Raw genomic sequence first — 25,006 nt, forward strand, 5'->3', positions numbered from 1 at the left:
ACCTGCCCTTAAAAGTCTCTTGCTCACATCTACACCTTTCCACTCAGAGATGATTTTGTGGCTTGTAGTCTTGGCCCTGCCATTCAACACCTACGCAATTCTTCAAGTCACTTAGTCTCTGTAAGTCTTGAATTCCTTGCCTCTAGATTTGGGGGTAAATGATCTTTTTATTTCTTCAAGGCACTATAAGGTTTTTAATATAATAATAAGTAAAGAATATTATGTTTATTTTTAGAAGATTACATGTATTTGATGCCACCTTTGAGCTGTATACTATATTTGAGGACTTGCTACATTCATTTAAAGTAACAAATCAAGGATTCAGTCTCTAGTGGTGAGAGTTTAGCAAGCAGAGAAGCATTTCCATAAAAGGAGAATCCTTCAACTACCTCTCAAGTCCCATCAAGCTGGAAAGATCTGATTACAGGTGCCACTTGTACTCCTCAGTCTGACGTAAGGAGCATTGCTCTAGTGCTCTGATCTATACTCCCTCTGCTTTGAGTAGATAGTAAACATTTTTAAGCAGTTTTGACTAGGATAATGCAACCATGACTTAGTCTATCTCTTTCTTATTAGATTTAGAAATTGGTTTTTATCCACCAATTCATAGCTAGGGAAGGTAAATAAAGCAGTCTTGCATGAAAATGCCTTGCTAGAAAGCCACTGAGACCCTATAGAGTATATTCACTGTGATGAAGAAATCTGTTTGTCAGCTGCATAAAATAGCTCACTGTTGTAATCCAAGTACCTGGGAGACTAAAACAAGAGGCTTGCCATGAGTTTGAGACCAGCCTGGACCACAATGTGAGACTTTGTCTCAAAAAAAAAAAAAAATGAAAATTTTGAAAAACGGTGGTGCTTGTGTGGTTTGTGACTCTGAGTTCCAAACTGTCAGAATTTGAAGGATCATAATCTAATCTGCAGTCACAAAATGAAAGAGGAGTCCATGCCTAAAATAATTTGTTGGCTTCCTCTGGTCCTCTGCTTATAAATGGTAGAGCCAGATTTAGAAATGATATTGTTGAGTGTTGACTCAATGTTCATTCTGTTTCTCTAATCTGATATATACTCTTTGGAGAATGAAGGATCAGGAAGAATTTAAACAATCTATACTCAATCAAACATCACCTATAAATGATGAAGACATTACAGGTTATCATTCTTCCTACATGCCACCACTTCTTTGCTCATACACAGGAGTGTGAACTACATTAGTTCACCATCCTGATCAGTCGCTTGAGGGTAGACAAATGAACCTTTAACACTAAATAGAAACAAAAATAAAAGGATGCAAAATGAGCATAATAAAAAAGAAGAAGAACTGGAGAGCTCTTGAGGGTAGTGAATAACAGCCTAGTATGGGTAGCTGGTGTGCCACCTGGGATAATGAGGAGTCCTGACCTATGCAGCCAATGCAGGTTATGTCTGAGTCTCTGTCTCTGCAGCACAGGGGTCTGTTACCATGAAAGGCCAGGTGGACACCTCTGGTCTGGGCTGTTACCCAGGGACATGTTGATACCTGAGAGCTGTGTAGAATTGGCCCCACCACTCACCTGGGCATCCTGGGAGAGCTGGCACTGGGAATGTGAGAGCAAGAGAATTGATCCTGCCCCTCACCAGCTACAGTACTCCAGAGAGAGGACCCTCACATGAGTTGTTAGTGAGCAAGCCCTGAGGATACATACATGGGAGAACTGGCCCTACCACATGTCTCCCATGTAGTTGCATGGATGAAGGAGAGATACCCTCCTCCAACCTTGCCCCTTACTACCTGTGGCGAAGGGGTCACCACCCGGCCCTGGGGTCATGAGTGTTCACCTCAGCAGCAATAGCACTCAACAGAACGGGCTTGAACCTCACTTGAGTAGCACAGCAGAACTGGCCCCTGGATGTGGGGGTTGTGGGTAATTCAGACCTGGGGGCATGAGTATGGGAAAGCCAGTCTTGCCTCTTGTCTGCTATGTAGTGGCATTAGCAACAGAGAGTTGGTGAGGGATGCTCTCCCCACCCCCTTTGCCCTCATCACCCAAGACAAGTAGAGGAGTTGACCCCGACGAGATCATGAGAGCAGAAGAGCTGGCTCTGTCCTCAGAAGCCCCCTTGATGTGGGGGCTGCAGGTGAGTCAGTCCTAAAGGAAGGGTCAGTCCTGCTCACCTGCTGTGTAATGTTGTGGACAAGGGAAGGATGCCCTCCACCCCTGTCTCATCCATTGCCCCTCCATGGAAGGCAGAAGGGCTGGCCCTGGATCATGAGAGTGGGAAAACTGGCCATATCCCTAACTGTCTGCCACACTCAGGAAAGCAGGCCCTGAACCTTGCCTGAGCAGCTGGAAAAGCTGGACTGGGTTATGGGGGTTGCTGGTGAGCCAGCTAGAAGGGCAAGAGAGTGGGAAAGCCAGTGGGCTGACCAGCTCAGATACCTTTAAGGTCCTGTTTCAGGGCTTTGAATTGCCCCATCTCAACAGCTATCCCATAGATGGTAGAATGCATAAAGGAGCCAGTCGTACACATCCAAAACTCCAGGATCTCCATGACACAGGGTAACAACACCATATCCCAGAAGGGTCTCAATGAAGTTCTAGTATTGATAGAGCAGCAAAAGCCAAACCAATGAGCCATTGCAATGAACATTTGCAAGAAAAGAAGTATGGACAGAAGAGTGTATAAAAGTGTGACAAACTACACTTTCCACAAAGGGTTTTTTTTTTTTCACTTTTGGGTGAAAAGGTTTCTCCTTTATTAAAGGAGCAGTGTAGCACTTCCTACCTTGTTTTATTTGACAGTAAATTTTGTTCTTATGTGTGATGGGCTGGAAAAGAAGTAAACACTTGATTGGACTAGCTGTTATTAATACTATTTAAAAAATAAGGTTTTGAAGATGAACTTTCTCACAAATAAAACTTCTTAGTAAACATCTCCCAACTACTTATTGAAATATAGGCAGCAATATGATACAGCTGCTCAAGCCAAGTGTAATGTCTGCGTGCTTCTTCAGTTTGCTTGGGTTGCAGCACACATCGCAACATTTTATTGCGAGAAACCATATAATCTGATAGTTTTATTGAGAATGTTTATTTTAATAACTGCAAGGAACATCTAATGCTACCTTAACTGAAAATATATAAAGTTGAAGTCAGTGGCGCCAAGCATGGTATAAAAAGTCTCTCCACTTGACCTCTTGAGTTTAACGCAACTGTGCTTTAGATAATTTGTGAGGTTTTATTTCTTTCTTGGTTTTTGATAGGAAAACTAACACCAAGCAGGATTGCTCTGTTAAAGTTCTGCAAAGCATGAGTAGGTTCCTCATAAATTTTATAAAGTCTCATTATAAAATGTCATCAAATTAAGGATTCATAAGCAGATGCCTCCAAATTACCCATTCTGTTCTGTGTTGCTTGCTTGGTTTCTCCAACAGGGAGCCTGCTGCTGTAAGCCTCCTTGGAGTGAAGTATTTTAATGCCAAAGAAGGAATGGGTTAACCCTTGCTACAGAAAGAGTATAGAGTATTAAGTAAAAGCTGCAATGGGAGTTCTCTATTGATGAGGACTTCATATATCCATTAAAGATTGACTTACATAAGCCCAGAGATGTGATTCATAGAGTGAGACAGTTAGAAACAGAGAATATTAATGGGGAAGTTGGCAAATCTTAATTAAATGGAAACATCTAAAAAGCATATTGGAAGCATGTTAAGTTTTTGTTTGCTGTCAGAGAAATTAATTCAATGGTAGCAAAAATGAAATTTACAAGGAATATTTTTACAGACACATAGATATCCTTTATAGATATTCATCATTTTCTCTGCCCACAACAAACAACATTGTTCCTACTGTTTTATGAAAAATGGTTATTATACATTTGTAGCTATGATATTGATGTAAAATTCAAATTATTAAACCAATGCTGTGGTACTTTGTGGCACAGTGAGTTCATCATCTCCCTTTCAGGCTGACTGATGTAGTTAAAAAGATAGACTAAGGACGAACAATGAAGAATTTTATAGGGATCAATATAAAAGACATCAACCACTGGTGCATAGTTGTTCCTTGTACTGCAAGTCAATTACTATCAGTAATGCAATGAGTAGCTTGCTTTCAGCCCTTGTCTTTGTGTTTTGAAACAGGTAACATGCTATTACTTAGGGCACCTGGCCATGATCTATTCCTCTAGGAGTTTGCTCTAATTATCATATAATGCTGAGAAGATAATAGACATAGAAATTGTCTAATTCCTAATTGCACCCATGTATATACTTTGATAGTTGAGTTATCAGTGACAGTATTGTCATCCATGGGTGGCTTCTGCCATCACCTTGATCAGTATATGCCATAATGATACTAATACCATTATTAATCATTATCATCATTATTGTTATTGAAATTATTCATTGTTAATGAGCACCTTAACAAACAAAAGAAAATTGTAGTTTCTCAATATAACATTCCTAATATATAGTCTTACTTTACTGCAGACTTAACACATTTTATAAATTCCGGGTGGGGGGTTATATAATTCACTTTTTGTTTTGAGAAGATGTCAGTAATATAGAAAATGGGTTAAATTATAACTGAATAAAGATAATTTTAAAAATATTACTTTTCCGTTGTTCCCAATTATTATTTGCAGTGCTCACTTCTAAAACCATTTTTCTTATTACCTATCAGCTTGCTTTATGTCACATTTGAATTTCTGATTTTTTAATTTATTTTTTATTATAAAATAATGTGCATTTCTATAAAAGTCATAAAATTAACAAAACAGAAAGAATAATGAAGTATTCATTCTACTAGAGGAAGATAGTCAGAAATTCAAATCATTGATAATATTTCATTAGCTATATAATAACTATTTATTATATGCAGTTGAATTATAATTTACTCAGTGGAATTTCTATTACATACTAGATTTCTCATAGCTTTATTATTTATAATAATTCCTGCACAGTTTTGCTAGCTCCCTCACTTTCTATTTATGTTTAAATTAGATGTCTATATCTTCATTGCCTAATCAGCCTCTTACTTAATTTCCTCTTAGACTTTTAAACAGTAAATATTTACAATAGTAGACTTGTTATTTGTCTTTATCCTGTCTCTTCATAGTCTTTGCTTTTACAGGAAATGATATATTCCAATTTTGCTCTTGCCACAAACTCTGTGGTGAACCTCCTCTCCATTTTCCTTTCACATTCTTCACACCATTAACCAGCCAACTCTTCAAAATACATGTACAGTGTTCTTGGTTTTCTAAGGACAGCACACTAGGTAAAAATACAGCATTTATTACCTGATTATTGTAGAAGTCTCCAAATAGTTTTTCTTTCTCTTTTAGTCATATTGCATCATGTATCAGTGTTTAATATAAGTCAGGCAATGTGGCTGAAACTATTGGTAAATGAGAACTAATAGCAGCTTCTATACACTTTGTAAATGAGTGGGCATGTTCCCACTGGCATAAAGGAACAACCAAGGTATGTATTGGAAACCTGAAAATTGAGTATTATCTTGTGTCCCTGTACAAAAGTGTTCTGTAAGACTAGGAGAACTTGTTTGTTTTGGATATCAGCCCTGGTAAAAAGAAATGTTCTTGGAATATATTTAATACTTAGTAAATATATGTATTGTAACTATAATAGAGTCACATATGGAACAGTATTAGACTCTTTAGTATACTGACAGATTGCTTGTTTGGTTGGTTGGTTTTTCCTTCTTTTTTTCACCCAGCTGTGTATGGGAATGTTTTTCTTCATATTCTTTATTTTTTCACTCCCGATTTTATTCCCCTCCCAGTACACCCTCTGACATCCCATACCTCCCACATCCCATACCTCTTCCCTGCCCCCTGTACCCATGAGGATGTTCCCACCTTATCCCTACCTCCACCCCACCGGACCTCTAAACTCCCTGGGGCCTCCAGTCTCTTGAGAGTTTGGTGCATCTTCTCTGACTGAACCCAGACCCAGAAGTCTTCTACTGTATATGTGTTGGGGGCCTCATATCAGCTGGTATATGCTGCCTGGTTGGTGATCCAGTGTCTGAGAGATCTGTCTGAGAGATCTCGGGGGTCCAGATTAATTGAGACTGCTGGTCCTCCTACAGGGTCGCCCTCCTCCTCAGCTTCTTCCAGCTTTTCCCTAATTCAACCGCAGCTTCTGTCCATTGGTTGGGTACAAATATCTGCATCTGACTCTTTCAGCTGCTTATTGGGTAATGATAGGTCCCTTTTTGTGAGTGCTCCATAGCCTCAGTAATAGTGTCAGGCCTTGGGACCTCACCTTGAGCTGGATCCCACTTTGGGCCTGTTGCTGGACGTTCTTTTCCTCAGGTTTCCTCCATTTCCATCCTTGCAATTCTTTCAGACAATTAAAGGTCAGAGTTTTGACTGTGGGATAGCAACCTTATTCCTCATTTGATGCCCTGTCTTTCTGCTGGAGGTAGGCTCTACAAGTTCCCTTTCCCCACTGTAGTTTTCTTGATATTCTCGTCATTAAAATTAAATACATATCTTTTAATTTTATTGATTTTATTTGTATTTTTAAAAGAGTGAAATTTCAAAACCATCCCTATCTCACATTTCCTCCTCCTTAATTCCTGACCTACCTCCTCCTACTCACTATTCTGTCCATACTCTGTGTGGTCTTACTTGTTGCTTTGACCACTGAGTCCACTGAGCCTGTATGTCAATAGGTGTAGAGCCATCTACTGGATCGTGGAAGTGATAGAGATTGAAAATACCAGTAAGAAATAGTTAATACAACTGACTTCTTATGACAGCTTACCCAGAGTCCAGAGTGTAAGGGAAGTCAAATGCATAAAATTATACACAAAGATATGAGGAAGAGGTTCTTCAATTCATCCTCTGGCACCAACACTGGCTTATGTTTCTTTTTTATCCTCTTAGCTTTATTATACCATCTAAAATAAAGTTCTCCATTTAAAAAAAACATTACCTCACAGCCACAAGTTACATATTCTCTAAGAACAATCACCAAAAATATATTATTCAAAAACAGATTATAATCATTACATAAAAGGAAATGATAACAGGATTATTGCTTATGCATTCTTCCTCTAAAACTCATAGCTAACTACACATTTCCCATCTGTCTTTCTCTCCATAACCTCATCCTGGCCCCATAGCAATAATTCTTTTGTCACTGATTGACAAAGTTTTATCATGCCAGTCTATAGTAGCAAGTTTTTTTCCAATACTTAGTTGATGACAATTTGTATTTATCCAGAAACAAATCATCATCTCTCTTAGGTATTATTTTTGAAATCTTGTTTAGCTAAACTGGCTAATCACATATTCGGGACTAGAATACAGCCTGTTATATGCTGATATTATTTTAAAACCTTATAAAATTTATAAGAATGTATGGTTATATTTATATGATTTTTTTAAAGATTTATTTATTTTATGAGCATGAGACTTTATTTCCATGTATGTCTGCATGACAAAAAAGGACATCAGACCAGAAAGGGCATCAGATCCCATTACAAATTGTTGTAAGCCATTTGTCTAATATATTGGGAATTGAACTCAGTATCTCTAGAAGACCATCAGTGCTCTTTACTGCTGAGCCATCTCTCCAACCCTTATATAATATTTACAATGTGCTCCGAAGTACACTGTTTAACTAGCATCATAACTCAAGAAGGCAACTGTAGTAATTAACTCTTTACACCAATACTCACTAACTCGTGTGGACTCCACTGTGAGTGATGGCCGCTACAAGAGTGTGTAAAACATGACAGGTTAAATGGTTTAGACAGAACATCTGATAATTACTTTCAAAAATACAATTTATTAAAAATATAATATTTTTCTGTGATTCTATTTAAAAGGACATTATTGAATAGCTCATCAAAGTCTTAAATAACTTTTTAAACTTCCAGTGTTTCCAGCCATATAATTATTTCTTTGGAGGAAGTAAGACAAATAGAATGAAATACCATACCTTTAACACTAGGTAGACATAGGGATGTACCGAGGCTCTATAATCAATGGAGAATGAGAGGATTCTGGTCAAATATTCAAGTTCATTTATGCAAGATAAATAGGTATTCTGAATCTAACGTCCAGTATGGTAACTACAGATAACAGTAGGTATTATATGGTTATAATGTGTTTCAATACTCAATGGCTGTATAACATGAAGCTATGAGCCTTCTCTGCTTTCTCAACTGCACAGAAAGCCACTTTTTGTTTATGGTGGCATTGAAGAACAGATCCCAGGATTAAGATAAATTGGTAGCCAGCATTTATTTTTCTTCTCCCTTACTTTTTCTTACAGAGGCACTAATCCTTACCTTTCTTACTAATAATTTAAATAAACATTTACAACATAAAATTAAAAAGGGGAGAAGTAGGAAAAGAATCATTAAGTCTAGGCTTACTTATGGATTTATCACATACACTAATACATTAAATCTTAAAAAGCATATGAAAAAAGAATGGCTTATTAAGGCTCATTTGGTACCAGACATATTGATGTGTTAGCACATTGATCTGCCATCCCAGCTGCTCTGGCATGAACAGTTCTTCTCAACCATTTAAATGAAATAAAGGGGATGCTTCATCTTCTTTATAAATCATTTTTGGTCAACACTAGGACTAGATGAGCAACAATAAAATATGAAAATGTATCTTGAATAATTCATAATAACTGTTATCACATTCTAAATTTTGCCTTGCCTCAAACCTAAAATATCCTATGTAGCCTTTAAATAAAATATTGTTATTCTCATTTTTAAAGAAAACTGATGCAAGTGATTTTGGTAACAATAAACTCTTGCATATTGCTACTTCTGATTAAGTGTTGCACACATAAAGTCAGTGACGGCTCACTCCATAATTCAAACTTTTAACTACTTTATGATGTATTTATTTATTTAATGTGAAGATGGCATTGGATCCAATTACAGATGGTTGTGAGCCACCATGTGGTTGCTGGGAATTGAACTCTTGAGCTCTGGAAGATCAGCCAGTGCTCTGAACGCCTGAGCCATCTCTCCAACCCCCTGTTTTACCTATTTTAATCTCCATTTTATAATGACGTATCAAGACAGAGTGCTATTATTAAAAAGCTAGATTTAAACATAGGTAGCTAGCTTCCACATTCTTTGGCATGATACTAACGGTCATGCAGTTGGAATAAAACAGCATGAAGATTCAAAGCAACTCCAGACTCTCCATCGTTTTGGTATACTACATAGTTGCTTTGTTAACTTTAGGATTTCTAGAATCTTCCTTGTGCCTCAAGTTAGTCTTTGATTTTTATTTTATTCAGAAAGGTAAAACTGAAGACTTATATGATGTCCTCATTATAGAAACAGTTGCAACCTGTTTCAAGGAAGCAATCAGCTTTGGTGCCCTGCCAGATTGGGGGTAATACCATCTCTATGCATGCCTCTCTAGCTATTGCTCCAGACTGTATCTGCCTTAATGAACATTTTTCTGAGAGAGCTTAGCTAGGATTGTAGCTCTGCATGTCAACATTTAAACATTTTGCCTGATCTTATAATTGTTTTAAATTGGGATGAACTTGGCACCGAACTCAGTCCTTTCTGGTGTAGACTCTCTTTATACAAATATCAACTGATCCATTGGAGCCCAATACTTTTGCTTTATGCTTTGTTCTCCCCTAATCTTTTTGAAAGACTCATTTGTCACCTTCAGACAGGGGATGAAGGCAAAATGAAACAGCTGAAATAAATGTGATAGCAAAAAGATTTCAAAGTTAATTATGTGAGGTTCTGCTCTGAATTTGTAATGATGATGGGAAACCTTTCATACTATCTTACACGGCACGGATAGGTACCTTCCCTATTTCTCATTTTATCTCCTAGGAAAACATATAAAAGTATCTATCTATATCTATATATCTATATACCCCTGTATCTATCTTATTCCTGGCTATTTGATAGCTGGAGAATTGAGATGAAGGGGATTGTATGATCTCTCCTACAACTGTTAGAAAGCAAGTGGCAAACCTAGAACCCTAAATCCAGACATAGGAACCTGCCTCTGTTAAAAACATAGATTGTGCAAGTAAAGAAAGTCAGTTTGACTCCATCAGCTGTCTGATCTTGGATGAGTGACATCACATCTCTACCACAGTTGCCCCTGTATCTATCTTATTCCTTATTATTAGGCTTAAGCCACCTGATTTGTATAAAAGACATAATGCAGAGCTAGCACAACCTGACGTGGAGGTTAACCATTAATGTTAAGACTATTAATCTCCACTGTTGGTTTTAGCACGGTTACTTGGGCTTAGTATGATGAGATTCAAAAGTGAATGGAGGAAAAGCTCTCCTCTACATTTCCAAAGAAAATAGATGTTTACATAATAGGATGGTGGGATAGAGATTTACCAAGTGGCAAAAACACTTGCATAGAAAGCACAGGTAAAGAAATCCTCAGTTCAGTTCTTGAGCCTGGGGGGAAAAAAAGACAAAATGACAGAAGACTAAAAACAGAAGATTGTAATCTGCTTTCGAGGCGAAATAAAATGCGTAAGATACATAATCACAGCTGAAATATTTTATTCATTCCCTTAAAACTGGAAATTAATGTTTACTAAATAAATGTTAGCATTTACCAGCTGAATATTTTGCTTCTCAGTTCTCCATTTAATTTGCACCAGTTATATATCACACAGTGGATGGCAAAGTCAAAGAGATGTACATTCAAGTCATAGTCTGGCCATCCTTGCATTTTGGCACTGTGCCTTCTCTGAGATTTAGTTTTAGTACATAAAACAGTGTGTGTGTGTGTGTGTGTGTGTGTGTGTGTGTGTGTGTGTGTGTCTGTGTCTGTTGTGTGTGTGTGTCTGTCTGTGTGTGTGTGTCTGTGTATATCTGTGTGTGGGGGCAAGCACATGTGTTTATCTGTATACACATGTGTAAGTATGTGCATGTGTGTGCATAAGTGTATACATATGGGTGTGTGCTTATGTGCATGAGTATATGTGCATACATAGATATATTATCCAATGTTTAAAATCTGTTGTGAAAACTGAAGATTACGATACAAACAACCAAATAAAATGATTTGGAAAATCAGAGCTTCTTGTCATTGTATAAACCTTGTTTTCAACTATTCCCCTCACATACCTCATCTGCACTCACCTCGAACTTCCAAGATGTATCTGTCTTGAAATTTTATAGAATTTTCATGGAGAAATTTTAAAAATAAAGCAAGAAAGGTTGCTATGACTTTCAGCTCCATATGCTACATGTCACCCTTCTGGACTGCTCTAACCCAGCATTCCTTAAAGCTCCTGGCACGAACTGAGGGAAGCCACTGGGGTTTTGATGTTTTGAACCTTTATTTTTCAGTGTTTGTTTCTATTATGACCTTCATGTGGTTTCTCTTCCCTGGTTCCACCTTGACTGTGACCAGAATATATAATTCTAAAATTTCTCCCATCTTTGGGATGTATTCTGAATTGAACATATACAATAGACACAAGTTTGGGTTATTGTATTAACATTGAAAGAACAGCCTTTCTCCCTAAGTTTATCACCAGAATGCTGTCATTCTATTTGTCTGGTTGCTAGTCCCTCTGACATCCATTGGTTAAATCCAAGATCAGCAATAAAGCACCATTTTCCAAATCTTTAAGAGAAACCAATAATCTTCTTGCCAAATGGGATTTGTTGCCATTTTCAATACAACCTTATAGGATCTTCTTGAAATTCTTAGGCCCACAGTGTGCAGGAGGTATTTCTTATTTAAATGAGCATCAGTAACAGAATCATAGATAGTTATCTCAAAACTAGCAGGAAGGGCTAAAAAATGGGAAATGATAAGAAAAATCGGGGAGCTATAAAGACTCATGTCCTCCCATGGGCTTATCCTGTTTTAATCTTACTATTTAGAAACATGTACTTTCATCAAGATAAAGTGAGTTTGAAGGAAGAACTTATATTGAAATCAATTTTTTGGACATCTACATCCTCTAGATCAGTATCTAGTACATAAAAATAGTGATTTCCTTGGTAGGTGACTTGTGAGGCTTGAAATACTTCACGGCATTTCATCTTGCAATCATCCTATAAAGTAGAAGCTAAAAACTATTTTCTAGAAAGGCACCTGAGATTTAGACAATTTGAGTAACTTCCCCAATCACACAAACACACCAGTAGTAGAAAAGCATTGTATCCCAGATCTTACAGCCCCAAACAGCAAGCTCTTTCCTTTGTACCTATACCTTCCCTGTGTGATTTCTAAATGTACTAAAGAAATGCTAGCTGAATGAATAGATACACTAGTAAAAAAAAAGAAAAAAGAAAAAAAGAAAAAGACTACAGTTGCTATAAATTCATTTTAATGGTGTCATCATTTCTATAAAAGGATTGTAGTAGAACATCATTTCCCTGAAGCTAACTAAACCTTAGCTGAAATTTTTTAGGCACTTGGTATATCTGCATAACTGAAGACATTTGAGACTCTAACAAATTTAAGTACAAATACGGCATGAGCAGTTAAACCATTCCACTGATTGTAAGCAATTACTCACAAGACCACTTATAGCACTGTGATGATGCCTTTTAGTACCTGTACAGCTCATAGAAATGCACTGCTCATCACTGAGAGAAAAACCTCAGAAGTCATTGTTTTTATTTTCTCTTTCTGGGTTGGTTGGGGATGCGTTGTTGTTTGTACCCAAAACAAATTCCTCAATACAATCCATCTTGAGTAGAAAAAAACTTCATAGAATTCTTTTTTGGTTTTTAGCCTTACTGGAGTATAGTAAACAAAAATTATATGTATCCAAGGAATGCAACATGATAGTTTAAATATGCATTGTGAAATGATCCCCACTGGCAGACTAGTTAATATAGTCTATGCCTCACAGTTACTGCTTGCAGTAGGACAGGGGGGTGAGAATGAGATATTTTGAGATCTATTGTTTCATAAAGTAAAACTACTTTTAAAATTACAACAGAAAAATGTGATCAAAATCAAAATTTTCCTTTATACACACTGCTCAAAGAAAATATTGTTCATATTATGGTGGTTTTTGTACACTTACATATAGAGGGGCAAATATTTCTCTCAAAATTGGTATACACTGTATATGTAAACTTGCTCTTGGCCATTATTTTATATACTGAGCAATTTTGATATCCTTGAATAGTCATTTAAGACATAAAATAGTGGTAGAAAGGGAGTTTTATAGAGCTATTATCCAAAAATAAAATGATGTTGAATGAACTATTTGGCTTACGCTTCCTCTCTCTCTCTCCCTCTCTCTCTCTCTCTCTCTCTCTCTCTCTCTCTCTCTCTCTCTCTCTCTCATTCTCATTTTTCATTCTCTCTCTTGATTTCTGCATACTAAGTAGAAGAATAAAATTAGTGCCATACTTCACATCTTTATTAGTCCAAAAAGTCAACTATTTATACACTATTTTAGTTCTATTTCACTTAAAAGATTGTAGCTATCTTGCATGTCATCAAATCTACTCAAATAACAATGGTCTTTTTAATTTCATTTTATTAGCCTATTCACTTTACATCCTGCTCACTGTCCCCCTCAGGTTACCTCCCCCACTATCCTTCCTCCATCCCTCCTCTTCTTCTCTGAGTAGGTTGGGCCCCCTGGATGTCTCCCACCCACCCTGGTACTTCAAGTTTCTGTGAGGCTAGGTGCTTCCTTTCCCACTGAGTCCAGACAAAGCAGCCCAGCTAATAAAACATATCTCATATACAGGCAACAGCTTTTGGGAGCCCCCATTCCAGTTGTTCAGGATCCAAATGATGATTAAGATGCACATCTGCTATATATGAATGGGGAGGCCTAGGTCCAGCCCTTGTATGTTCTTTGGTTGGTGGTTCTGACTCTGAGCCCCAAAGGTCCAAGTCAATTGACTCTGTTGGTCTTCCTGTGGAGTTCCTATCCCCTTCAGGGCTGCAGTCCTTGCTTCTATTCTTCCATAAGAGTCAAGCTTCAATCTCTGTGTGGTTGTAGGTGTCTGTATCTGTCTGAGTCAGCTCCTGGGTGGAGCCTCTTAGAGAACAACGTGTTAGTGTTTGCAAGCTGTATACATGTGTGTGCAATACTAATGGCCATATTTCCCACTGTTTTGCCTTTTCAAGATCTATCATTGATGACAATTCTCTAAATACCTGTTGTACTCAGCTTGGAAGGGCACATTCTTAGAAATGGAATTTTTAAGTTGACCACCTGTGTGCAGGCAGGAGCTCCACAGCAGTTAGGTGATATAATAATGGTGCTGTTATTAACTTGAGAGTGGGAGGACTTTAGAGAGTTTATGGAAGGATGGCTGGGATGGGGCTAGAAGAAGAAAGGAAAGGGGGACATAATGTAACTATTTCAATTTCAATTAAAATGTATTTTTAAAATGATAACACTGTATCCTGATTTGGATAGATGTATAATATACAATGTATAATTTGAAAGTAAAGGCACTGGTGCATATATATATATGTGTGTGTGTGTGTGTGTGTGTGTGTGTGTGTGTGTGTGTGTATAATTTTATTTAAATTATATGTCTTAATACAGAACTGTACATGAGGATTGTATAAGGCAGTTGACAGACTAAACTTAGCACATTTGCTAATTTAAAGAACACAGCAAGCCAAAAAAGAAATGCCAGAGTCAACAGCAAACTATTCCTCAGAGTAAATAGGTGCCTGTCTTTCCAGTGCTGAAGGCAGAGTACGGGCAAGGTAGGGGAGCCTGAAGGCAAAGGAACGGGATAGTTCACAATAAATATGTCCAGCTAAATTTTAATTTAAGCAAGCAATGATAAATAATAAACAGTTTAAATGTGTCCTATGTGGTTTAACTGAACAGTTCTTGATTCTTTATCTGAAATTGAAATGTAACTGAGAACCATACTTTTATTAGTGAAATACTACAACCTAGGAATAATTCTAAATATAGTTAGATCATCAGAAGGGAAGCTGATCACTAAAGAATGTGTTCTCATGCTCAAAAGGGACAGAGATGGACACATAAACCTGATGGCCTACAGCCCAATTACCTATCAACACGTGTGATGGTCATTTTCACTGTGGTAGATGCTATTAGAGAAACGTACTATTCAGTTTCATGGGCAAGGAAACTGAGCCATGTGGGTGAACAGTTTGTTCAGCTCAGGACCCCAACTCTTGTAAGTGGTGAGTCTTATATCTAGATAATTAGACTTTGGGTCCGTTTTCTTTGATGTTATTGTGTTTCTTTGTTTTTATACGAAAGGTAGTTGCCAGTGAGGCTGAGAACAAGTGAAAACAAAGAAGAAACATAAAGAGAAAGGTGTTATGTTAGATGATTGGTTCATGCCTGTAATCCCAGTATTTGAGACTAGGGCAGGACAATTGCCTGTCAGAAGCAACCCTGTGCTACATAGTGAGTTCAAAGCAAGCTTGGTCTATATAGCAAGAACCCGTCTCAAACCAAACCAAACCAAAAACAAAACCAAACAACAAAGTTAGGATTTCTACAGAAAAAGCCAAAAATAACCATCCAGCTCCTTAGGTCTCACTCTCTTGACTGACTCCAGCTCCTTGAGGGTCCCCTGGAGAGTATCCTCTGAAGTGACGTGGATAACTGCTCTTACAATGAGCTTCCCTTCCAAATGTTGCTCCACGAGCAGAAGCACTCGGCCTTATTTACTACTCTAGACCTAGTGTTTCTCATTCTCTGCTGCTATGCTCAGAGGAAGTCTCTGATAAATATGTGGAACCGAGGAATAAATATTTAAGTAAACAGTGTAGTGGCTGCATTATTTAAATTATACCCAACTGAAAGAATCCTAACCTCCATGACTTCCCGGCAATATGGCTGCTAGAATTGTAAGCAGGACAAGCAGCATCTTGTAACTTCATCTCCTATGCAAACTTTTTTTCTCTTTTTTAATATTTTTATTAGGTATTTTCCTCATTTACATTTCCAATGCTATCCCAAAAGTCCCCCATACGCTCCCCCCCAACACTCCCCTACCCACCCACTCCCACTTTTTGGCCCTGGCGTTGCCCTGTGCTGGGGCATATAAAGTTTGCATGACCAATGGGCCTCTCCAGTGATGGCCTACTAGGCCATCTTTTGATACATATGCACCTAGAGACAAGAGCTCCAGGGTACTGGTTAGTTCATATTGTTGTTCCACCTATAGGATTGCAGATCCCTTTAGCTCCTTGGGTACTTTCTCTAGCTCCTCCATTGGGGGCCCTGTGATCCATCCAATAGTTGACTGTGAGCATCCACTTCTGTGTTTGCTAGGCGCCGGCATAGTTTCACAAGAGACAGCTATATCAGGGTCCTTTCAGCAAAATCTTGCTAGTGATGCAATGGTGTCAGCGTTTGGAGGCTGATTATGGGATGGATCCCTGAACTTCTAAGTGAGGCTGGTTTTTTAGACTCAACTTCAACCTTTTCTTGCTATTACTGCTTAATGAAAGTCCTATCACCCCACCTCAATCTATACCAGATTCTCTGCTCCCCCACTACCACCTTGGTTACTTTCACATCCTTGCTTCAGACTTCTCAAACACAGGGAGGTAATACTTACATCACCCACTGTCCCCAGCCCCATGGACAACTTTGTGCAGTATTTGATGTAATGCAATAGAGTTCCTAAATCACTAAGCCTTGGGTGAACATCAACTTCAATGACTATTATAACCCATCTTGTGGGTATATATCTTATACTGCATGCCTTTATGGCCTGGTCAAATATTTTATTTTCTTATTCTGTTTTGCTCTGATAACAAACAAGACGGTTTTCTCTCCATAAAAACCTTTGTGCACATTTTTAGATTTTCTTTTTAAGACAGTCGGCTATAGGTAGCATGTCTGAAACAAAAGACAGGATTATGGCTAAAGCTTCTGAAATATACTGCTAAATTGCTTTCTGGAAAACTTATAAGAGGTTTCACACCCCATAGCACCAACACTATGAGTCTGTCTCACCGATACCACAGTTAAGTGATTATGTGTTAGCTCAGAGATCCTTTGTTATTAAGACATAGAAAGGGGAACTCGATTTAATTTGCATTAACTTCATTCCCACTGGGGACAAGCATATATATGTGTATACCTATTTACTATTTCTACCTTTTCTTTTGTAATTAGATGCTAGTAAGCTTTGCCTGGTTGTTATTGATTGCTATTTTTTCTCATTTAATAGTAGGAACACCTTTAAAATACTAATGATTTTATCTGAGCAGTGTCTTTCCCAACTTAGTGCTTAATTATTTGAGGTATTTTTTTATCTTTTTTTCATATTTGTCTTTGGTATGCTTTATTCTATTATTGTTTTTGAATTTCCAACCCTCCATCAGATGCCCTCATCTGGTTTGTTTATTCAACAAACATTTGCTAATGTCCTCCTCCCTGTGTAGGCTAGACACAATGGATATAGAGGTACTACCTGCTGTGTCTTTAGTAATCACAGGAGGTGCCATCCCTGCAAACCACTACAGTCAAGTATGAGTCTGTCAGTGGCCATATATTAACCTTGTCTAGTAGGGTGGTGTTAGAAAGGCTTTTTCACAGATATCATATCTGAATGAGTCTAGAAAACAATTAGCAGCAAGATAAAGGCATTTCAGTTTGGGGCCAAAGATGTCTAAAGTAACTTGGCAACTTTAAGGCTCTCCATGCTGCTCAGGCTGGAGGAAGCATGCTGGAAGGCAAGGCAGACAGAAACATAGATACTGTATCTCATGCACATAGAATCCAAATTACCAATCTCATAGAAGCTCTGGCTTTGAGTTTCTGTATAGTTAAATAGCTTGTGTTTTATTGGACTTCTTTAGACAAGAATTCTATGTAGTTATTAAATTATTATTTTGTAGATTTACCTTTAAAATGCAATTAAAAGAAAAAAGTGAAGAAAATATTTAGAATAATTTTATGAGTCTAAGCGTTTAAGCACTTAATATAGGACATAATGAAAACCCAAATCTGAGTCTCAGATGCCTTGGTCTGTCCATAGTTTCACAATTGTGTCTCAGATAATATTTACTTTCATATCTTTCAAAATACCCCCAAATCACCCTGTTCCTCAATGTGCTAGTCTAGTATAAAAGTACAGCGACTCTTCTCCTTTGTCAGGATCACTGATTGTCAACTCGCTCAGTTAAATACTCATGACCCATGTTGATCCCAACTGCCTTAAAAGACCTGTTTTATTGAAACCTAAACATATTAAAATATAACTGAGAGTGCTAGTGATAAAGGGAACATGCTAAACCAATCCCATTTTCTATTTTAAAAAATGTTTGCAGATCATGGTGCAAAGACTATTATTAATAACAAATTAGTTATGCCCCAATAGTCTGAAATGACACCACAGCTGTGAACCTACCAGAAAAAAATTTTATAAGATTCAGGCACACATGATGATGTAGAGTTGGCCCTCATTTCTTGCTAGAGGCAAAGAAAATAACTAATAGGTTTAGAGGACATGATCAGAAGGCTCCAGGCCTCAGACAGATTCTGAGTTACCATTCCAACAGGAGGAATGGAAGTGAGCCTTCAGAAGGACCATTGTAAAGGAACTTTTGTTAATGAGAGCTACCACAGTCACTGCTTTGTCTTATCCTTGTAGAAAACTCAAAGTACATAAAGTACAACTGTGTAAAATACCTAGTTTAGGTTAAGTGGATGAAGACTTTCTTGCCATGCATTCACATTCAGAGGGCAATGCGCTGCGAAGCTGTTCATTCCTGGGGGATTGAAGTTTGGAAGAGAAACAAGATAATAATGGTGGCCATTTGGGGATTCCACAATAAGCACCCTGGGCTAAGCTAAGTGTTTCATGGACACACTCCCTATTTTTCTCAGCCGTATGCCATTCTTGCAACGCTCCTGTACTCTAGATGAGAGTGCTGAAACTCCAAGGAGACCTCTGAGATCAACAAGATAGAATTTAAAAGAACTAAAATCCTACAGAGCTCACTCATTGTCTTCACCTTTCTGCAGCCTATCCAATCACCCCCTGAGAAGTTTAGTTTATATCCTTGCCAGCTGGTACCAGCATAGTTCTCTACGTGGGGAGGTAATATATTAGGAAGATAAAAATGAGAAAGAGGCATCAATGCCAAGAGCCTCATGAGGAGTTTTAGAACGTGAACTTAAGGTGCCGGTCATCTAGGTCCACCAGAACTCACCATATCATACCTATTATAAAATGTTCCTCAAATGCTAAACATTTGGAATAAGAGAAAGCAGTCTCATTATTATTGATGATCATGAAAGGTCATTGCATTTATAGATGAACAAATCCAACATTCTCTTTACCCCCTAACTACTTTCAGAGGTTTTATAAACTCTACCCTGAAGCTGTATTAGCCCTGAGCTATTATACTTACTCTTATGAATACTTGACTACTAATGGTGCATTATTTGTGACAAGAATTATACAGTGTTCTTTTGAGCTTAGAAACCATAGCCACAATACTCTGTCAAATGATGTGCCAGATGCTTACTCATTGAAGCCCTGGGTGACCCAGATGTCATCACTGATCCAGATGGTCTTATATCTTTTTAATACAAGTAATATGGAGAAAGTTCCATCTGGGCAGCCATAGATGGCCACCACAGGATGACAGAGAATATGATGCTTTGCCATTTTAGCCATTTAGGTGTATTAAATAGACATCCATGCTCTTAAATAGATGTCCATGCTGAAAGGCAAAGTAACACAGGCCCCAATAGATCCTACTATACTACTGTACTCTTCTTTTGTAGTTTGGGCTCAAGAAAAAAGTATAGATTGCTGTGATGTCATTTTCTGTAATAGTGCCATCTCAATGCATCACGATATCTAGTGAAACAAGGGGGATGGCAAAGATAAATGAGATTTGATCCTAGGCTTCTAGGGGTTAACCACTAGAGAGAAAAAGAGCCAAAGAATCTCCCACTGAGATCAGACAAGGCCACTCAGGGGAACAGGATAAATAGGTAGGCAACAGAGTCAGGGACAACCCCTGCTCCTGTTGTTAGGGAACCCACATCTGACCAAGCTACACATATGAGCAGGGGACCTTTGTCCAGCCCATACTTACTTCCTGGTTGGTGATTCAGTCTATGGGAGCCCCCATGGGTCCAGATTAATTGACTCTGTTGGTCTATCTGTAGAGTCCCTACTTCCTTCTGATCCCTCAATCCTTTCCCTAACTCATCCACAAGACTCCATGAGTTCCCTCCAAAGTTTGACAATGGGTCTCTGCATATGTTTACATCATTTGCTGGATAGAGCCTCTTAGAGGAGAGTCATGCCAGGATCCTATCTGCAAGCATAACATAGTATCATTAATACTGTCAAGGATTGGTTCTTGCCCATGGGATGGGTCTCAAATTGGGCCAGTCATTTGTTGACCATTTCCTCGGTGTCTACTCCATCTTTGTCAATGGATGTCTTATAGGTAGGACATATTTTGGGTCAAAGGTTTTGTGGGTGGGTTGCTGGCCTTATCCTTCTAATGGACCGTCTGACTGTAGGTGTCCAATTTAGTTTCCATATCCCCACTGTTAGGAATCTCAGCTAGACTTACTCCCCTAGACTCCTGGAAGTACAACCTGTCCCAGGTCTCTGGAATGTGCTAGAGATGACCCCTTCTCTCCCCTGCTCTCCCTACACCAAATCCCCACTACCACCACCCGGTGCCCCTTGCTGTCTCCTCTCTTACCCAGTTCCCTTCCTCCATCAACCCCCAATGTCTATTTTACCTCCCCTTTCGAATCTGTAGATTGTGGCTAGCATGGTTATCCTACATTTTATGGTTAGTATACACTTATAAGTGAGTGCATACCATGTAAGGTATGTCCTTCTGGGTCTAGGTTACCTCACTCAGGATGACATTTTCTAGTTCTATTCATTTGCCTGCAGAAATTATAATGTCCTTGTTTTTAATAGCTGAGCAGTATTTGTTGTGTAAATGCCCATCATTTTTATCAACATTTACTGTGGGGAACTGGGACTTGGCACTAGATATTCACAGCAGGTGCAAATTTTAAAGGGACACCAATAATACTCACCACTAATAACACTTTCATACAATATTTTAAAATAAAAATAATACAAAAGCACCAATTATGAACCAAATATCAAAATTTGAAGGGCAGGATTGATTTGGTAGTGGCCTAAGGTTCTGTGAGGTTTTGTGGAGTCAGGTTTTGGCAGTTTTCCTGAGCAGCATAATCCACTTGCAGTAACGGAAAGTGTCTGTTTTATTTTTCTCTTAATTGCAAGCAAGAGACGTGACCTAAGCTCTGTCAAGGGGATAGGGCAAGAAGTTTGTAGTTGATTTTCATTATACAACAAATGTCATAAGGGAGCCATCAGGGAAGTTCAATAGCCTACATCCTCCTCTCAAGCTGTCTTGTGGGATGAACCTACATTGTTATTCTAGAATTATCCTAGACTGTGAACCTGCAGACATTGGACAGCAATATTTAGGTTCTCTATCACTAGAAGACACCTCTACAATAACTATGTATATCTGCATCTTTTCCTTATACTGCCAGCTAATTTCTTTTTCTTTACTGTTATTCATAACTATCCTGTTATCATAGAAAAAATCCAATTAAATAGTCATGGGTTTTGTGTTTCTTTTTCTCTCTTTCTTTTGATCCCTACCACACGTATCATAAACATACCAAGAAGGAGGTGCCTAGTTCTGGTCAAATGGTCTAAGTCACATTGGCTGTGCAGGGGCTGAGTTGAGTTTTTGTCAAGTAGGGAAAGGGGCTGTTGCAGGCAGGGCAGTTTTTCTAAATAGTGCATAGATGCTGCATTCCTCTGTGTTGTGCCCTAATTGTGCATGCATTTGTGATGAAAAAAATGTGAAGGAAGTAAAGCAAACAGCAAGTGCTAATGGAGTTCAGAAAAGACAAAGATCATCAAGGGCCAGGATTGTGTTAATTATATGCTACAAGAGCCTGCAATTATAAACCCATAGATGAGCAAATAAATGCTGGTGGCTCAGCAGATGAGACCAAGAAGTCATTTTCCTATGGCCTTTGGTAAGTCCATGGCAGGATAAATGATTTCTTTATAAGTTCACTTAGCGATGTCACTAATATCACCAATGATCCCTCCCACTAGTCCATAGGATAACCACAGAATAAAGAGAGCAAGTAAACACCTTGGTTGGATTTCCATATCCATTATGTTCTGAGTCTGGGTTCTTATAACAAGAGAAACAGGACCTTCCATTGTGACTGGCTGACTCAGATTGCAGAAAATTGTATCTCCCCTGCATTTCTTTACTGGAGTGATGGTGACATGTATTCCAGCCACTAGATCCAAGGGACAGTTATTGGCATTGCTTTTCTCTCTGCAGAGATGTCTCAGGGGACATAGCTACAAAGGACTAAGCTTCTAGTATTAAACCCTCTGGAACTCAGGGATAGATAGTTTTCAAGGAGCATTATGTGCCTGGGGAGGAACTCTGTGCCCAGAGACTATCACAAGGGATTCATTCTTCAGGAGCTGCATAAACTCTACATGCTCAGTGCTTAAAGCTTCTCCTCCATTTCTTCACTGATAACACTTCATAAACTAAGAACTAATGATGATATAAAAAGTTTTAGGCTTAATGATGATCTAAAAATACCCAGAATATCTTAGGGCTTCCTTGAAAGAGCCAGGAAAAATGTATTTTTCTCAGTAAAGAATCGGCTTTTAGAATGTAGCTTGGGTAGCACTTACTATTATTGTACTGACACATATTTTACACACTACATGGCAGAATTCTAGGACTGCAATGAAGCAATTGACTGAAAAGCTTCAAAGATATACCTCCTTTTCACCCATCGCTTTGATTTTGCTATTTGCTTGTAAGAGGACTTAGTCAAGTAGGCTGTGTATTAGTCTTTGTTTCTTCTTGTTGGTTCATGTCCACAGGTATCAAGTGTTCTTACAATCAAGAAAAAAACATGAGTCAGAGAAGCCTTGTCTTTAACACCTGATCATATAAAACTAACACATCAACAAGGAAGAAGTGTCACATTAAAGAGTAGAATTAAATGAACCTGCAATACCAGTAACTTATCTCTGGACTCACAAAGCTTTGGGTGATAAATGATTAAGCATAGATAGCTAATCAATTCTTTATGAAAGGGCATTAGGGGTGACTATATGCAGAAGAAGAAATGAGCATGTCCTTCTAAACCCAATGTATTGCAACTTTTCCTGAACACTGAATTATTTCATTGAATAATATAATAATATTATATCGATATAAAGTTATTACAAAACTACAAGAAAGATTACAGAGTTCAGCTCTTAGCAAAGTACAAGGTCAAGGTCAGTTTTCATTGGTTTGAATGTATTATGGTATCCCCAAAATGAATCATTTGTCTTTAATTTAGCTGAGTACAATATAGCTAGGCTGTTTTTAGGACACATATTGGTCAGCTTTGGTTCTGCTTGTCTCTAAATATGGCAAAACTGAACTAGAAAAAATGGTAACATCATTTTCTTTGTCTTTAGAGTCAACATCAGGCTGAAAATTGAATCAGTTCTCCTGGGAAAATAGGATATAGAGGTTACATCATCGTAGAAATGTTTTATATCCATTAACTACATTTTTTTCCAAGATCCTGTGCTGGCAGTCTAGATCAGACACCAGCAATGATTTAACACAGAGACTCATGAGTTCTCTGAATAGTTACAAACTCCAGATTATACAGTAAGAAAATAACATTCCTTATATTTTCTGCATAAGAATAGTGTTCAATTGACTACAAATATAGCAAAATGTTATTAGTCCTTATGATAGGCTAAGGTAGTTATATCTTTGTATTAAAGCTACAGTCTTAAATTTTATAAAAATACTTTTTAATTTCATATCCTATTTATATAACAAGTGGTATCACTACCTTAAACTAGAAAATGGTCTTTTATCCCCCATGAAAGGAAGCCAGAGTTCTTGTAATGTCCTCGGTGTTACCAGCTCTACAGCCTCATCATATATGCTCAACTCCCTGTATAATTTACTTGTATCCTCTAGGTCACGTCATGATCCAAGATAGCTATTGACATAGCATTCAGCATGTTGCTTTGAGTCTCTCATTAGCAGATGGAAGTATTCAGTAGGAGATAAATTATAAAGATCTTAGCTTAAACAACTTCCCTATCAGAAGCTCTTCCAGAAACCCTCTGCACAGGTCACTTTGCACTAAACACTTTTATGGTGCCATATCTATTCTCAGCTGAGGTTAGGAATAAAGTCAATACGTGCATGAATAAATCTATAAATACTGTATGATGTAATAAGTATAAGCAGTGGAAAATTTGATTTGTACTGGGACACAATGACAAAATGTCATGAAGTTGGGTTTTTACTTTAAAATACAGTGAAATGATACCAGCTGCATGATTGGTGTTTGAGTCTGCTAACTATGCATTTTTTTCTTCCTCTTGTGTCACCAGGCCGCCGGAACCTGTTTACAGCACTGTGAATAAACTGTGTGATAAGCCTGCTTCTCCCAGGCACTATTCCCCTGTTGAGTGTGACAAAAGCTTCCTTCTCTCAACTCCCTACCCCCACTACCACCTAGGCCTGCTCCCTGACTCTGACATGACCAGGTACTGCATGCGCTTCCTCACTTCATCTTCTCCGGTTGCATGTGTTTCCACAAGGATGGATGGGTGGAATTCGTCTCCGCCCACTTCTCTTGCACTCAGCACCTTCCTTGTGGAAAGATGTTCTGCTTCCATGGTACGATGGGAGAAATTAAGAACATGGCTTTTTTGTTCTTTCTGCTGTGCTCACTAAGCACCTCGGACATGATCATGTAGAGCTCCACGTGTTTAATAAGGAAATAATTATATTGTTCCAGCACCATTTTCTCCATTAGAGGGATGAAAGAGAACATTCACTGAGTATTTTAAATAATATGTAAGCAATGTTCACTATCCCTCAGATTCAATGACCTAAATATGTACATATTATTACTATCATTTAACATGCTAATTAGAATATTAAATTAAAGTCACCATATAACTGGCTTCCTGAG

General features: G+C 38.1%; 1 protein-coding gene across 22 annotated transcripts in view; it reads left to right on the forward strand.

Moving 5' to 3' along the window:
- Positions 1-25,006, forward strand: part of Dlg2 (discs large MAGUK scaffold protein 2) — a 1,973,059-nt gene that overhangs the window by 1,496,559 nt on the left and 451,494 nt on the right. For 18 of the 22 annotated variants that reach the window (XM_006507769.4, XM_006507767.4, XM_006507771.4 and 15 more), the window contains one exon: positions 24,420-24,575. The exons of the other annotated variants lie outside the window; for them this stretch is intronic. In XM_006507769.4, the coding sequence (XP_006507832.1) occupies positions 24,420-24,575 (156 nt within the window). The remainder of the gene's footprint in view (positions 1-24,419; positions 24,576-25,006) is intronic. 22 annotated transcript variants of the gene reach the window in all.

This window comes from Mus musculus, chromosome 7, assembly GCF_000001635.26.
Source record: "Mus musculus strain C57BL/6J chromosome 7, GRCm38.p6 C57BL/6J".
Classification (NCBI taxonomy): Eukaryota; Metazoa; Chordata; class Mammalia; order Rodentia; family Muridae; genus Mus; species Mus musculus.